This window comes from Scyliorhinus torazame, chromosome 4 (genome assembly GCF_047496885.1).
Source record: "Scyliorhinus torazame isolate Kashiwa2021f chromosome 4, sScyTor2.1, whole genome shotgun sequence".
Lineage (NCBI taxonomy): Eukaryota > Metazoa > Chordata > Chondrichthyes > Carcharhiniformes > Scyliorhinidae > Scyliorhinus > Scyliorhinus torazame.
The window spans coordinates 350,117,751-350,135,073 of record NC_092710.1 but is presented as its reverse complement, the minus strand read 5'-3'; the positions used below and the strand labels follow the sequence as shown (position 1 = coordinate 350,135,073).

The following is a 17,323-nucleotide window of genomic DNA, read 5'->3' as shown; positions in this document are numbered from 1 at the left end:
GCTCATTCTGTCCTGCACTGGCTCATGCTCTCCTGCACTGGCTCATTCTGTCCTGCACTGGCTCATTCTGTCCTGCACTGGCTCATTCTGTCCTGCACTGGCTCATTCTGTCCTGCACTGGCTCATGCTCTCCTGCACTGGCTCATTCTGTCCTGCACTGGCTCATTCTGTCCTGCACTGGCTAATTCTGTCCTGCACTGGCTCATTCTGTCCTGCACTGGCTCATTCTGTCCTACACTGGCCTGGCTATTTTTGTCCTGCACTGGCCTGGCTCATTTTGTCCTGCACTGGCCTGGCTCATTTAGTCCTGCACTGGCCTGGCTCATTCTGTCCTGCACTGGCTCATTCTGTCCTGCACTGGCTCTTTCTGTCCTGCACTGGCCTGGCTCATTCTGTCCAGCACTGACCTGTGCTGCAGTGATGTAAGCGGCTGACCTTTCCCTCTCGTTACTCATCATCCAGTTCCATATTTGCTTCCCTCAAGACTCAGATCGCACTGTTGACCATCTTTACCGTTATTCTGACAAGCAAGGTTGTACTTCAGTTCATCAATTATTCAGAAAAGCCTGTTTTTACAAGTTAAAACGCACGAAAGCACATCCAGATTAGGTAGCATTTGGTAGGATTTGTTTGGGAGAGGCTGTTTGAGGGTAAATCCACATTTGGCATGTGGGAGTCTTTTAAGGAGCAGTTGATGGGAGTGCAGGACAGGCATGTGCCGGTGAAAAGGAAGGACAGGAAAGGCAGAATTCAGGAACCGTGGATAACCAGAGAAATTGAGAACATTGTCAAAAAGAAAAAAGATGCATATGTGAGGTACTTCAACTAAAAACAGATGTGGCACTTGAGGAATACAAGGAAAGTAGGAAGGAGCTCAAACAGGGAGTTAGGAGGGCAAAAAGGGGTCACAAAATGTCATTGGCAGACAGGATTAAGGAGAATCTCAAGGCATTTTATACGGATTCTTAGGAAGAAGAGGGTAGCTGGAGAAAGAGTTGGTCCACTCAAGGACAAAGGAGGGAAATTATGTTTAGAACCAGAGGAAGTTGGTGAGGTCCTTAACGAGTATTTTGCATCGGTATTCACAAAGGAAAAGGACAATTTTGTGAGGGCCACAAAGAATCCAGCACGAGTTTGTAGAAAAGAAAGAAAACTTTATTTACAATAACATATATATATATATATATATATATATATATATATATATACACACAACAGCAGCAGTAACTCCCTTGCTGCTCACTCCTCTCTAGCTGGTTCCATACTGGCCAGCTTTATTTATGCAGGGAATCTGCTAATGATTTCTCCGCCCCCCTCATTGGAGAAGCTCATACTCCCTAAGGATTGTGGGATTTCCATTAGTCCCCAGCCAGTGGTAAGCAGGCAGGTTATAACATCCCTCCCCCCCAAAGTCCAAGGAATCCACCGAAGACCCTGGCGAAGGAGGGCGTCGGGCTCGTTTTGCCGCAGGCCGGACACCATTTGCATGAAGCGCTGAGTCGGGCGGCATGTAATGAGACAGAAAACAGTGCTTCCATGATGAACGCCGTAACGGTTGTACATCCACGGCCCGTGGGAGTGAGGACTCCCCTTCTGAGGCGTCCTGTGTCTCCATCTCGGAGTCGGAGTGCAAGGCCTCTGTCATCTCGGCGTCCCTATCTTCATGTCATTCTGCAATGACCTGTGCAGGTTTTGAATACGGCGCCAGAGGAAGATCGTGAGGAACACCCTCCACTGTGTCTTGTCTCTGCGGCTGTAGAAGTGAACTCCGGGGGCAGGGAATCTTTGGAAGAGGCGGCCTTCTGGACCGAACATGGTCTACATGCTTGCGCTGGAGACAACCCTGGGCTTGCACCTGGCAAGAGACCGGGCCCTTTTGGTGAAAGATTATGCCAGGGACCCACTGGGCAACAACAGCAAAATTCCGAACGAACACCGGGTCACCAGGCGCAAACTGCCGAATCAGCCGCTGCTGAGAAAGGCCATGTCCCTGCCATTCTTGAGTGCAGCATACATTTGCGCCAATATCCGGGAAAATCATGCTAAGGCGGGTGCGAAGTCTCCGGCCCATTAGGAGTTCCGCGGGGGCTACCCCAGTCACCGCACGTTGAGTGGTCCTACATGAAAACAAAAAACGAGCCAATCTCGTGTCCATAGACCCGGAAGACTGCTTCTTTAGGCCCCGTTTGAATAGCTGCACTGCGCGCTCCGCCAAGCCATTGGAAGCCGGGTGGTATGAAGCGGTGTGGATGTGGCATATGCCGTTTATCTTCATGAACTTCGCAAACTCCTCACTTGTGAAAGGAGTGCCGTTATCCATGACCAGCACCTCGGGGAGGCCATGCGTACTGAAAGACAAATGCATCTTCTCGATCATTGCGCAGGACGTTGTGCCCACCATCTTATGGGTGGACCGCGAAGGTTTGCACCCCATTGCAGAGAACGTGCACGCCATTCAACAGGCCCCCGCCCCGACTGACACTTCGTATCTTCGTTCTTTTCTCGGCCTCGTAAATTATGACGGGAAGTTCCTCCCCAAACTGCCATTTAGGAGTTCCGCGGGGGCTAGCCATTTATATTGGGCATCGATTAACAGAAGGAACATGGATCCTTGAAAAGGGCCGGCGAAATCCGCATGCAAGCGCGCCCAAGGCCGCCCTGGCCATTCCCAGTGATGTAGGGGCGCGGCCGGCGGAAGCTTCTGATGCTCCTGGTAAATGGAGCAGTTTTGGGCCACCTTCTCAATGTCGGCGTCGAGGCCTGGCCATCAGACATAACACCGGGCCAACATTTTCATTTTGGTCACACCCGGATTCCCATTCCGCAAGTCCCTTAGTATCAGCTCCTGGCCTTTTTCTGGGACAATCACACGCGCCCCCCCACAAGAGGATGCCATCTTCCACGCTAAATTCTGACAGCTTGGAGGAAAATGCTCGCAACTCGCCTGGGAGCTGTCTTTGTTGCCCACCATACAGGACTATGTGCCGAACCTTTGACAGGACTGGCTCTGTCTGGGTCCACCCACAGATCTGTGATTCTGTGACAGGCAAGGAGTCCATAAAATTTAGGGTTGCAACCACCTCACCGGTCGTGGGGGTTGACATGGGGCCGGCCGACAAAGGCAATTGGCTCAGTGCATCGGCATTCGCTATCTGCGTTCCTGGTTTATGCTCCAGAGAATACTCATAGGCGGCAAGCAACAAAGCCCAGCGCTGGATCCGTGCTGAAGCAATGGGCGGTATTGGCTTATCCTCTCGAAAAAGTCCCAGCAGAGGCTTATGATCAATCATCATAGTAAAATGGCGGCCATACACATACTGGTGGAAGCGTTTCACCGCAAAGACCACCTCCAGGCCCTCCTTCTCGATCCGCGCGTACTTCTTTTCCACTGTAGTCAATGTGCGGGAGGCGAAAGCTATCGGCCGCTCGGCCCCGTTCTCCATCTTGTGGGACAGGACGGCCCCATACCATATGGGGATGCATCACACGTGATGAACAAAGGCTTTCCAGGATCGTAGTGGGTTAGTAACCCAGACAACGACAATTGTTGTTTTACCTGCCGGAAAGCGGTTTCTTGCGGCTGACCCCAAACCCAGGTGTGATTCTTCTTTAGCGGAAGGTGCAACGGGGCCAGCGTAGTTGGCAGTTTGGGGAGGAACTTCCCGTCATAATTTACGAGGCCGAGAAAAGAACGAAGATGCGAAGTGTCAGTCGGGGCAGGGGCCTGGTGAATGGCGTGCACATTCTCTGCAACGGGGTGCAAACCTTCGCGGTCCACCCGATAACCCAGGTAGATCACTTCCTTCGCCTGAAAGACGCACTTTGTATGATGTAAACGGACTCCAACCTCTGAGAAGCGTCTAAGGACAGCCTCCAAATTTTCCAAATGTTCCTGCTCCGCGCCCCTGTAATCAATGCGTCATCTAAGTAGACAGCGACACGCGATAAACCTCTCAAGATGCCCTCCATGATGCGTTGAAAGATAGCACAGCCAGAGGATACCCCAAAGGGCAACCGTGTATATTCATACAGGCCCCTGTGTGTATTAATAGTTACATATGGCCAGGAGGCAGGGTCCAGCTCCACTATAGGTAGGCATGACTCATATCTAATTTTGTGAACGTGAGATTCGCCCGCAAGCTTCGCGTAGAGATCTTCTATGCGGGGCGTTGGATATCGGTCGAGCCGGGAAGCCTGATTCACTGTAAGTTTATAGTTGTTGCGCAAGAGAACTGTGGCACCTGGCTTCATTACAGGTACAATTGGCGCTGCCCAGTCAGCGAAACGGACGGGCCTGATAATACCCAAGGACTCCAAACGAGTGAGCTCCCCTTCTACCTTCTCGAGCAAGGTGTAAGGCACTGGGCGCACCCGGAAATAACACAGCATGGCTCCTGGTTGGACCTGGATACGGGCTATGGCCATTTTATATCTTCCCCAAACCCGGCTGGATTACACCTGGGTACCGTCCTAGTACCTCCGTCAACCCTCCAGAACCTGTTTGAGGGATGTGCTGGCACTGCAGCCGCAAATAGCGCAACCAGTCCTGACCCAACAGGCTGGTCCCCTGGCCGTGCACCACGATAAGTGGGTAACGCCCTTCCTGGCGTCCATAAACAACAGGAGTCATCGTAGTTCCAGCAATGTCCAATGGTTCCCCGGTGTAGGTGGCCAACCTGGCCTATGTATCGGTTAATGTAAGAGTCTGTATACCCTGCTTGATGTGGTCGCGCGTCCTCTGGGCGATCACGGAGATCGTTGCGCCAGTGTCCAACTCCATCTCAAGCGGGTGACCATTGACCCGTACTGTCACCTTAATGGGGGCCACATGGGGAGCTGCCACACAATGCAGTCGTCCTCCGTCTCCACGTCCTTGGGAGTAGTCCCCGCAGGTTCATCCAAATGGAAGTTATGGCCCCTGGGCTGGCTCCAGTTTCTGTCAGAACGACGGCTCATCTGGCGCCCCCAGGACCGGCATCCGCGATGGGGTCAGCGTCCAGAAGTCCGACACGGACATGGCTCCTCATCCATTGGTTCTGGAGAAGGCTCCCTTCGGGGAGGAACGTCCGGTGGCCACTGGCATTGATCCGGACGGCGCCCCGCCCAAGGTACCGCGGGGGTGCGGGGAGACGGTTTTGGATGGAAGGGGTTGCGCCCCAAGGCGTGCACCTCCATTCCCTGTAGCTCCTGCACACCCCGTTCTGCGCTCTCACGGGACAATACCATCTGAATGGCCTGTTGAAAAGTCAATGTTGGCTCAGCTAACAACTTTCTCTGGGTGGACGCATTGTTAATACTGCAAACCCAACGGTCGCGTAACATTTCTGACAAGGTCTCACCATAGTCACAGTACTCCGCAATCCTGCATAGCCTGGATAGAAACTCTGCAAGGGATTCTCCTGGGGTCCTCTCAGCGGTATTAAACCGGTAACGCTGGACTATCGTGGACGGGGTTGGGTTACAATGTTGCCCCACTGAGATCACAAGTTCATCAAACGTTTTGGTGTCCGGCACAGCTGGGTACGTAAGGCACCTTATCACTTCAAACGTATGCGGGCCGCAGGCGGTGAGCAAAATGACCACCTGGCGCTCGTTTTCGGTGGTGTTGTTTGCCCATGAATAGTAACGCATCCGTTGTGCGTACTGGTTCCAACTTTCCAGCGCAGCATCAAAGACATCCAAACGTCTATAAAGAGGAATGGTGTAACAGAAGAACAACTTCCAACCTGTATCCAACAAAAATCGAGGGAGATGGCTTCAGCAGCAGAGACAGCTATCCACTTTAACCCTCGTCGCCAGTTTTGTGAGGGTCACAAAGATTCCAGCACAAATTTGTCGAACAGAAAGAAAACTTTATTTACAATAACATATATATGTACAACAGCAGCGGTAACTCCCTTGCTGCTCATTCCTCTCTAGCTGGTTCCATACTGTCCAGCTTTATTTATGCAGGGACCTGCTAATGATTTCTCCGCCCCCCCCTCATTGGGGAAGTTCATACTCCCTAAGAATTGTGGGATTGCCATTAGTAGTCCCCAGTCAGTGGTCAGCAGGCAGGTAATAACAGACATGCTGATTGGTGGTGTCTCAGAAGGATGTGTAAACACTTTAGAACAGGTCGTTATTACGAGGGAGGAAGTGTTAGGTGTGTTAAAAAGCATTAAGTTAGACAAGTCCCCCGGGCCAGATGGCATCTATCCTAGATTTATGAGACAGACAAGAGATAAAATCGCTGGGCCTCGAACAGAAATCTTTGTTTCCTTGTTGGCCACAGGTGAGATCCCAGAGGATTGGAGGATAGCAAATGTTGTACCGTAATTTAAGAAGGGTTGCAAGGATAACCCGTGTAATTATAGGCCAGTGAGCTTGACGTCAGTGTTGGTGAAATTGTTGGAAAAGATTCTCAAAGATAGGATTTATGCACATTTGGAAATGAATGGTCTGATTAGCGACAGACAGCATGGTTTTGTACAAGGGAGGTCATGTCTCACTAATTTGATTGAATTTTTTGAGGAGGTGACAAAAATGATTGAATGAGGGACAGGCTGTGGATGTTGTCTACATGGACTTTAGTAAAGCATTTGATAAGGCCCCTCCTGGCAGGCTGGTGCAAAATATATGGGGTCGGGGTGAACTAGCTGGATGCATTCAGAACTGGCTTGACCATAGAAGACAGAGGGTAGCAGTAGAAGGGTGTTTTTCCGGATGGAGGTCTGTAACTAGTGGTGTTCCACAGGGATCAGTTCTGGGACTTCTGCTCTTTGTAATATATATAAATGACTTGGAAGAAAACGTAGCGGGTCTGATTAGCAAGTTTGCGGATGATACTAAGATTGCAGGAGTTGGGGATAGTGATGAAGATTGTCAGAGAATACAACAGGATATAGATAGGCTGCAAAATTGGGCAGAGAAATGGCAGACGGAATTTAACCCAGATGATGTACCATTAATTCACTGCAAGATGATGAGAGTGAGTGAACATAGGCTTTATTAACCAAGAACTTGCCTGTGTCTGCTGTACAAATGAGCGCCGCCCCCGGGCAGCCGGCCTATATACCGTCCGAGGGGGGGCGGAGCCAGAAGCAGAGCCCACCAGGTTCCAGTACAATACCTGTAAGGAGATCACATTACCATTGGGCCACAGTGCTACACAGACAGCTTATACTATGGTGAATACATTCACCACATTCACCCCCTGTGAAAAAAATGAAGTCCAGCGGGGGTGAAGTGGGATCATCATATGTTCAGTCTGTCTGGAGGCCGGATTGTTCTTTTGGACCTCCTCAGCTCTGGCAGTGCGGCGGGTACGGGCGTTGCAGTTGATGACTCCGAGAGCGTGATGTCTGGAGCTTCGGTCCGGCATGTCGGCGACGGTTGAGGGGTGGGGGTAGGCAGGGGTGTGGTGGATGGCGGCAGTGGGGGTGGTGGATGGCAGCAGTGTAGGCTTGGAACAGTACAGGAGCCTGGGGGGGGGGGTAAGGGATTCGGGGGCTGGCGATAGGTGGTGGTGCGGGCGGGGGGGGAGTGCGGGCGCGTTGGCCTGGGAACCAGCGGGCGCCAGGAACCAGAGGGAGACCGTGTCTTGCCGTCCGTCTTGGTGCACGACGTAGGCATATTGGGGGTTGGCGTGCTGCAGCTGGACCCTCTCGATCAGGGGGTCGGTCTTTTGGCTCCTCGTGTGCTTCCGGAGAAGGACAGGTCCTGGAGTTGTCAGCCAGGATGGAAGCAAGACCCCGGAGATGGACTTCCTAGGGAAGACAAGCAAATGGTCGTGAGGGGTCTCGTTCGTGGTTGTGCAGAGGAGCGATCTAATGGAGTGGAGCACGTCAGGGAGGACCTCCTACCAGCAGGGAATCGGGAGACTTCTCGACCGAAGGGCAAGAAGGACGGCCTTCCATACCGTCGCGTTCTTCCTCTCCACTTGCCCGTTTCCCTGCGGGTTGTAGCTCGTAGTCCTGCAAGAGGCAATGCCCTTACTGAGCAGGTACTGACACAGCTCATCGCTCATGAAAGAGGTGCTCCGGTCACTGTGGACGTACGCAGGGAAACTGAACAGTGTGAAGATGCTGTGCAGTGCCTTTATAACGGTGGCCGAGGTCATGTCGAGATATGGTATAGTGAAGGGGAAGCGGGAGTACTCGTCAATGACGGTCAGGAAGTAAACTTTACTGTTGGTGGAAGGGAGGGGCCCTTTGAAGTCGATACTGAGGCGCTCAAAGGGCTGGGAGACCTTTACCAGGTGGGCCTTGTCTGGCCGGTAGAAGTGCGGTTTGCACTCTGCGCAGACTTGGCAATCCCTGGTCATGGCCCTGACCTCCTCGGTGGAGTAGGGCAGGTTGCGGGCCTTAATAAAGTGGATGAGCCGGGTGACCCCCAGATGACAGAGGTCATTGTGGATGGCCCAAAATTGGTCATCTTGCGTGCTGGCGCACGTGTCACGGGTCAGGGCATCTGAGGGCTCATTGAGCTTCCCAGGACGATACTTGATATCATAAGTAGAGGCGGAGAGCTCGATCCTCCACCTCAAGATTTTGGCGTTTTTTATTTTGCCCCGTTGTGCGTTGTCAAACATGAAGGCTACCGACCGTTGGTCGGTGACGAGGTAGAACCTCCTACCGGTTAGGTAGTGCCTCCAGTGCCTCACAGCTTCCAAAATGGCTTGTGTTTCCTTCTCGACAGAGGAGTGTAGAATCTCGGAGGCGTGGAGGGTTCTAGAAAAGAAGGCTACTGGTCTGCCCGCCTGGTTGAGGGTGGCGGCCAGGGCAATGTCTGACGCATCGCTCTCTACCTGAAAAGGGATGGACTTGTCCACAACGTGCATCGCGGCTTTGGCAATATCTGCCTTGATGGGGCTAAAGGCCGAGCGGGCCTCAGCCGGCATGGGGGAATATTGTGGCTTTGATAAGTGGGCGGGCTTTGTTCGCGTAGTTGGGGACCCACTGGGCGTAATAGGAGAATAGCCCCAGGCAGCGTTTGAGGGCCTTGGGACTCTGGGGAAATGGAAGTTCGATGAGGGGGCGCATGCAGTCGGGGTCGGGCCCCAGAACCCCGTTTACGACGACATAGCTGAGGATGGCTAGCCGGGTAGTGTGGAAAACGCACTTCTCTTTGTTATATGTGAGGATGAGGGATTGGGCGGCCTGAAGGAACCTCTGGAGGTTGGCGCCGCGGTCCTGCTGATCATGGCTGCAGATGGTAACATTGTCCAAATACGGGTATGTAGCCCGCAACCCGTACTGGTCCACCATTTGGTCCATCGTTCTCTGAAAAACCGAGACCCATTAGTGACGCCGAAAGGGACCCTGAGGAAGTGGAAGAGTCGGCCGGCTGCTTCAAAAGCAGTGTAGTGGCGCTCTTCAGGGCAGATCGGGAGCAGGTGGTAGGCTGACTTCAGATTGACTGTGGAGAACACCCGGTACTGTGCGATCTGGTTGGCCATTTCCGCTATGCAGGGAGGGGGTGCGCATCAAGTTGCGTGAACCGGTCTGGCTGTAGTCCACAACCATCCGATTCTTTTCCCCGGTCCTGAAGACCACCACTTGTGCTCTCCAGGGGCTGTTGCTGGCCTCGATGATCCCCTCCTTCAAGAGTCGCTGGACCTCCGCCTTGATAAAAATCATGTCTTGTGAACTGTACCGCCTGTTCCTGGTGGCGACGGGGGTGAGGTTCGCAAAGAGCAAAGGCGGGGGAGGCCTTAAGGGTCGCGAGGCTACATACAGTGAAGGGGGGTAGAGGTCCGCCGTACTTTAGTGTCAGGCTTCGGTGACTGCATTGGAAGTCGAGTCCAAGCAGTAGGCAGAGGTGAGGGAGGACATACAGTTTAATTTGGGCGTACTCAGCGCCCTCGCGATACAGTACCCCCGGATCTGTACCGAATGGGATCCGGAGGCGAGGGAGATTGTCTGGGATGCAGGGTAGATGTGGAGGGAGCAGCGCCTTACAGTGTCGGGGTGGACGAAGCTCTCTTTGCTCCCGGAGTCGAAAAGGCAGGGGATCACGTGCCCATTGATCCAGACGGCCATCATCGAATTCCTCAGATGCTTTGGCCGCGACTGGTCAAGGGTTACTGCGCCGAGCTGCGAGTAGTCTGCATGATCTGAGGTATCGAGGTCACAAGATGGCGGCGACTACGGATCGCACGTGTCGGGCTGAGACGAAGATGGCGACCAAGATGGCCGCCCCCACCATTCGCACGTGTCGGGCTGAGTTGAAGATAGCAGCCAATATGGCTGCCCCCACGGGTCGCACGTGTCGGGCTGAGTTAAAGTTGGCGTCCCCCACGAGCTGCACGAGGCGGGTGACGCATCTGAAAGGGGCGGTATCGGCAGGCACGCAGCCACCTTGTGGGGTCTGTGGGTCTGTGAGCCCGTGGATCAGGCCTGGTAAGCTTTCGACTTCGGGGCTTTGGATCGGGCCAGACAGACTCTGGCAAAATGTCTCTTTTTGCCGCAGCCGCTGCATGTCGCAGTGCGGGCTGGGCAACGTTGACGGGGGTGTTGGCCCTGCCCGCAGAAGTAGCATGACGGTCCCCCGGGCAGCACGGGCAGCCGCGCGGCACAGGCCTGGGTCTGGTAAAGGCCGTGTCTGTGGTGCCCACGAGGGGTTCGCTGGGCCTGCCGGGAACGCGCTGAGGCTCTGGTAGGCCACCTCCAACGAGGTGGCTAGTTTTACGGTGTCCTGTAGGTCAGTGGCCCTTGCTGCCGGATGTAGTTAGACCGAACCCCAGCCACGTCGGTGTCCCGGATCATCAGCTTCATGTGCTCATTGGCAGTCATGTCCTTGCAGTTGCAATTGCGGGCGAGTAGCGTCAGGTTCTCTTGGTACTCGTCTAGCGATTCCCCGGCATGTTGACGACGGGTAGTGAGGAGGTGCCGCACGAACACTTCATCCACTGGCTTCAAGAACTGTCTCTTTAGGATCGCGGCCGCCGCTTCGTACGTGGTCGCGTCCTGAATCATACCCGATATTCGGTGGCTCACCCGGCCGTGGAGGATGCGCAGCTTGAGGGTATCGGAGAGAGGCGCTTCGAAGGAGTCGAGGTAGGCCCCAAAACAGCTGAGCCAGTGGGAGAAGATTTCCTCAGCTTCTGCTGCTCGTGCGTCGAGTTCCAGTTTATCAGGCTTTAGAGCGGCTTCCGTAGTGATGTCTTTGGTTAATAAATTGATGTACCATTAATTCACTGCAAGACGTTGAGAGTGAGTGAACACAGGCTTTATTAACCAAGAACTTGCCTGTGTCTGCTGTACAAATGAGCGCCGCCCCCAGGCAGCCGGTCACCGTTTGAGGGGGCGGAGCCAGAGGTGGAACCAAGTTCCAGTACAATACCTGTAAGGAGATCACATTACCATAGGGCCACAGTGCTACACAGACAGCTTATACTATGGTGAATACATTCACCACACCGGACAAATGTGAGGTGATGCATTTTGGTAGATCCAATTCAGGCGGGAGCTATAAAATAAATGGCAGAACCATCAGTAGCATAGAGACACAGAGAGATCTGGGCGTGCAGGTCCACAGATCCTTAAAAGTGGCAGCATAGGTGGAAACGGTGGTAAGGAAAGCATACGGCATGCTTGCCATCATAGGATGGAGTATCGAGTGTAAAAGCTCGAAAATTATGTTACAATTATATAGAACGTTGGTTAGGCCACATTTGGAATACTGTGTCCAATTCTGGTCACCGCACTGCCACAAGGACGTGGAGGCTTTGGAGAGAGTACAGAAAAGGTTGACCAGGATGTTGCCTGGTATGGAGGGTATTAGCTATGAGGAGAGATTGAATAACTGGGATTGTTCTCCAGAGAGAGACTGAGGCTGAGGGGGCAACCTGATAGAATTTTATTCGGGGTATAGACAAGGTGAACAGTTGGAGGCTTTTTCCCAGGGCGGAAATTACAATGACAATGGGGCACAAGTTCAAGGTGAGGGGGGATAGGTTCAGTGGAGATGTGCGGGGGGAGTTTTTTACACAGAGGGTGGTGGTGGCCTGGAATGCACTGCCAAGTGAGGTGGTTGAGGCAGATACGTTTGCGACCGATAAGTCTTATCTGGATAGGCACATGGACAGACGGGGTATAGAAGGATACAGGCGGTTGGTCTAGATAGGACATGTGATCGGCACAGGCTTGGAGGGCCGAAGGGCCTGTTCCTGTGCTGTAGTGTTCTTTGGTCTTTGTAATCAGTTAAGTAATGATTCATTTGTGTATTTTTGTGGCTTTCGCCTTTGCGTTGTTTGGTGTATGGGTGGGCACGGTTGGGAGGGACCTGATGCCATTGGGGGGAAGGATGTGACATCATTGGGGGCAGAAATGACGATGAGCATAAGGACCCACAAAGTCCGCCACTGTGTAAAAGAAAATCTTCTTGGACCCTTGACCCAGAGACGCTACTAACAGAACAGGAAGCAAGTTCAGAGAAAAACTACACGGCTGTTCGGCCCAATAGGAGACCGACAAACACAAGGGAGAGCTCCCAGCATGGGAAGTGGAGGGTGAAGGCCATCAGTGTACGGTGGTATGGTGCAGGCACAGAAAGAAACCAGAAAGGCTGAAAGATAAACACAGAGAATTCTTGTGAGAAGAAAATAACTCAGGAAGAAGTCAACTTTTCTGTTTGGCAAAAAAGACAGTTCTTGGAGGTGTCTAAAAAGTGTGTCATGTGATGATAATTGCACCTGTGAAACCCAAAGGTGAAAGCTGTTAACAGACAGGATTCATGACCTATCCTGCATGAATAAATAATAGCGTATTGTGGAACTGTGTAGCCATATCGTGCCACCTTAGTGTGGCCAGTGATAATGATGCTGATGGTTTAGTAAGGTTTATCTTCGTTGTGTTGACTATTTAAAGTGAAATTTGCCCTTATATTTGAAATATGATTTGCCTGTTAATTCACCTGTGACATTTTTTGGTCAGATTTGTGTTGACCCAGGGGTCACAGGGACAAAGGGTCACTCCTTTGTACACAGCGGCTGGTTTAGCACAGGGCTAAATAGCTGGCTTTTAAAGAAGACCAAGGCAGGCCAGCCAGCGCGGGTTCAATTCCCGTACCAGCCTCCCCGAACAGGCGCCGGAATGTGGCGACTAGGGGCTTTTCACAGTAACTTCATTTGAAGCCTACTTGTGACAATAAGCGATTTTCATTTCATTTTGTTTTGAAGTAAACGCTACAAAAAGGGGAATCATATTGGCAATCTCTTCATTAAGGCTGATAGGACGCTATTGACAGACAAGGATCAGCTCCAAATTCGAGCTCGATGACAGCATTGTATCTCAGCAGTTGAGGAGAAATTGCTATATCAGAGGCCCAAAGGCCATTAAGAGCCTGAAGAACAACAAGGCATCTAGAATTGTTGGGATACCAGCAGTTATTGAAACATGACAAGAACACAAACAGAGCTCACTCATTTTAAATGACCTTCCTGTTGCTTGCCATTTTAACAAAAGACCCTGGGCGAGATTCTCCACTCCCGCTCCAGTTGGGAGAATCGCCTGGGCCGCCAAAATTTCCCGCGACGTCGGTCCGACGCCCTCCCGCGATTCTCCCAAGCGGCGGGAACGGCCCCGTCGAGTTCCGCGCGGGCTGCAGGCCGGAGAATCGCCGGAGACACCCAAAATGGCGATTCTCCGGCTCCCCCGCTATTCTCAGGCCCGGATGGGCTGAGCGGCCAGGCCAAAACGGCGGGTTCCCCCCGGCGCGTCCACACCTAGGGCGAAATTCTCCGGAAACGGCGCGATGTCCGCCGACTGTCGCCCAAAATGGCGCAAATCAGACGGGCATCGCGCCGCCCCAAAGGTGCGGAATGCTCCGCATCTTTGGGGGCCGAGCCCCAACCTTGAGGGGCTAGGTCGGCGCCGGACGAATTTCCGCCCCGCCAACTGGCGGAAAAGGCCTTTGGTGCCCCGCCAGCTGGCGCGGAAATGACATCTCCGGGCGGCGCATGCGCGGGAGCATCAGCGGCCGATGACAGCTTCCCGCGCATGCGCAGTGGAGGGAGCCTCTTCTGCCTCCGCCATGGTGGAGACCGTGGCGGAGGCGGAAGGGAAAGAGTGTCCCCACGGCACAGGCCCGCCCGCGGATCGGTGGACCCCGATCGCGGGCCAGGCCACCGTGGGGGCACCCCCCGGGCCAGATCGCCCCACGCTCCCCCCAGGACCCCGGAGCCCGCCCGCGCCGCCTTGTCCCGCCGGTAAGGTAGGTGGTTTAATTTACGCCGGCGGGACAGGCATTTTAGTGGCGGGACTTCGGCCCATCCGGGCCGGAGAATCGAGCGGGGGGGCCCGCCAACCGGCGCGGCGCGATTCCCGCCCCCGCCGAATCTCCGGTGCCGGAGACTTCGGCAACCGGCGGGGGCGGGATTCATGCCAGCCCCCGGCGATTCTCCAACCCGGCGGGGGGTCGGAGAATCTCGGCCCTGGTCGCTGCTGTCGGGAACAGCACGGGAACGCTGGGGGGGGGGGGGGGGGGGAGGGGCGGCCTGCGGGGGGGGGGGGGGGGAATCCTGCACCGGGGGTACCTCAAATGTGGGATGGCCCGCGATCGGTGCCCACCGATCGTCGGGCCGTCCTCTCTGAAGGAGGACCTCCTTCCTTCTGCGGCCCCGCAAGATCCGTCTGCCATCTTCTTGCGGGACGGACTCGGAGAGGACGGCAACCACACATGCGCGGGTTGGCGCCGGCCAACTCGCGCATGTGTGGGTGACGCCAGTTATGCGGCGCCGGCCGCGTCATGTATGCGGCGCCCCCTTTACGCAGCGACAAGGCCTGGCGCGTCTAGATGACGCAGCCCCGCTCCTAGCTCATTATCGGGCCCTGAATCGGTCGGGATAGGGCCGGGATGCGGCGTTCACGACGCCGTGGGCACTTCGGCGCGGGGGTGGAGAATATCGCCCCCTGCTCCCATGCCCACATGTCTGTTTTTGGCCTGCTGCAATATTCCAGTGAAGCGCAAAGCAAACTGGAGGAACAACATCTCATCCTCCGGTTAGGCACACTACAGCCTTCCGGCCTGAACATCGAATTCAACAACTTCAGATGATCAGCCCCACCTCGACCCATTTGTTTTCAGCCCATTTCATTTCAACTGTCTTTTACCATTTCTTTCTTTCTTAATATACATTTAATTCCCCCCAATCTAATCCCCTTTCCTTCACCTTTCTCCTCTTTGCTCCCCTTCCCCTCCCCCCACATCTACAGTTCATCCTCTGATGTTAGTTTCTCTACTGTTTGACCTTTCACATCTTTTGTCCTCTCTGGGGACTGCCGTTAGCACTCTTTCCCCTTGGTTTCTGTGGTCATTCGCACCCCGTTTCCCTGGGTTTCTGTGGCTATGACTCATCTTTCATTCTCACTCCACAGTATAAATATTCCCCACTTTCTCTGTCTGTTAGCTTTGACAAAGAGTCATCGGACTCGAAACGTTAGCTCTTTTCTCTCCTTACAGATGCTGCCAGACCTGCTGAGATTTTCCAGCATTTTCTCTTTCGTTTCAGATTCCAGCATCCGCAGTAATTTGATTTTATCCAGAGCTCACTTACCTGTTCAGCAAGATCTGGACTGCGGAGGATGTACCGGATGACTGGGGGAAGGGGGTAATCATCAAGCTGGCAATGAAAGGGAGTCTCAGTGACTGCAAGAACTGGTGGAGCATAACACTGCTATTGGTGCCTGACAAGGCCTTGAGCTAATACCTGACAAGGCCTTGATCCTCAATGATCGAAAGGAAAAATAGACAGTACCCTTTGTGAAGAACGGCCAGGTTTCTGGGCTGGCAGATCATGCTGCGAGCAGATCTTTGCACTTAGGAATATCATAGAGCAGAGTCTAGAGTATAAGAAGCCACTTGTTATGAACTTTTCAAGAGGGTATTTAATAGCATCCATTAGCAGTCACTCTGATGTGTCACAAGGTTGTACGGCATCCCAGAGAATTATATTAACATCGTGACATGGTAACACCGTGGGCAGCACGGTAGCACAGTGGTTAGCACAGTTGCTTCACAGCTCCAGGGTCCTGGGTTCGATTCCCGGCTTGGGTCACTGTCTGCAGAGTCTGCATGTTCTCCCCGTGTCTGCGTGGGTTTCCTCCGGGTGCTCCGGTTTCCTCCCACAGTCCAAAGATGTGCAGGTTAGGTGGATTGGCCCTGGTAAATTGCCCTTAGTGTTCACAAATGTTGGGTGGGGTTATTGGGTTACGGGGATAAAGGGGATAGGGTGGAGGTGTGGGGCTTAAGTAGGGTGCTCTTTCCAAGGGCCGGTGCAGACTCGATGGGCCGAATGGCCTCCTTCTGCACTGTAAATTCTATGATACTATGATCTTCAAAGCCTTACAGCAGCTGTGCCATGACCAGCACTGGCACTGCAGATTCCTTCAGTGGCAACACAGGAGGGTGGCAAGGCTGAATACTCCCCCCATTCCTGTTCCTCTTGGTTATTGATTACATATGAGGGAGGCAATGGTGGGTGCAAACTTTGGCATCCTGTGGATTTTGCAGACATCAACTCTGGCTGAAGAATCGTGTAGATGCTCAAAGACAGTTTTGTGAGTAGTGGTGCCAAGGTTGTCTCATTACTTTAAATATGCTTTATAAATTATGTTATTGTTGCTGAGGAGACAGGTAGGATTGTAGGGAGGGAATACCAGACGAAAACCGGGAAGGGCAAGAGGCCACAGAAATACAGTGAGACCATGGAGGGATTTCAACATGAGGACATTAAACATTGTAACTTTGAAGAAGAGCTCTCCTCACAGGGGAGATTGAAAGTAAAGCTTCCATTTTGCCTCAGCCCTGGCCTCTGAAAAGTCTTCTCTCTTTGTCTTTACTCTTTCACCTCTCTTATTGATTCTGTTTTCTCTTGCCAGGACGATATTGCTAAAGCAGCTGTTTTTTGCCGATGATATCTTTCGGCACTGTTTATATCACATTCGTGCTTTGTGTGAAGATGCCAGCTGCAGCAATGAAGGCCTGGGAAACGGAGAGAATGCCATTTCCTTTATCAAGGTACCCCTGCTAATTTTATCCTGATCTTGCCTTTGAGTTAGAAGCTCACTTCTAGACACTTCGACAGAAAGTCCGGGCTGATGTTCCCAGCATTGAGGGTGTACTGCAGTGGCAGTGGTACTGACATTCAGAAGAGATGGGTGGCACAGTAGCACAGTGATTAGGCACTGTTGCTTCACAGCGCCAGAGTCCCAGGTTCGATTCCCGGCTTGTGTCACCGTCTGTGCGGAGTCTGCACGTTCTCCCCGTGTCTGCGTGGCTTTCCTCCGGGTGCTCCGGTTTCCTCCCACAAGTCCCGAAAGACGTGATTGTTAGGTGAATT

At 53.2% G+C, this 17,323-nt stretch overlaps 1 protein-coding gene across 1 annotated transcript in view; it reads left to right on the top strand.

Annotated features, from left to right (window-relative positions):
- The window catches only part of LOC140411509 (dynein axonemal heavy chain 6-like), a 1,703,852-nt gene that overhangs the window by 337,980 nt on the left and 1,348,549 nt on the right, over positions 1 to 17,323 (top strand). Inside the window, exon 10 of the mRNA XM_072500595.1 lies at positions 16,863 to 17,001. Within this exon, the coding sequence (XP_072356696.1) occupies positions 16,863 to 17,001 (139 nt within the window). The remainder of the gene's footprint in view (positions 1 to 16,862; positions 17,002 to 17,323) is intronic.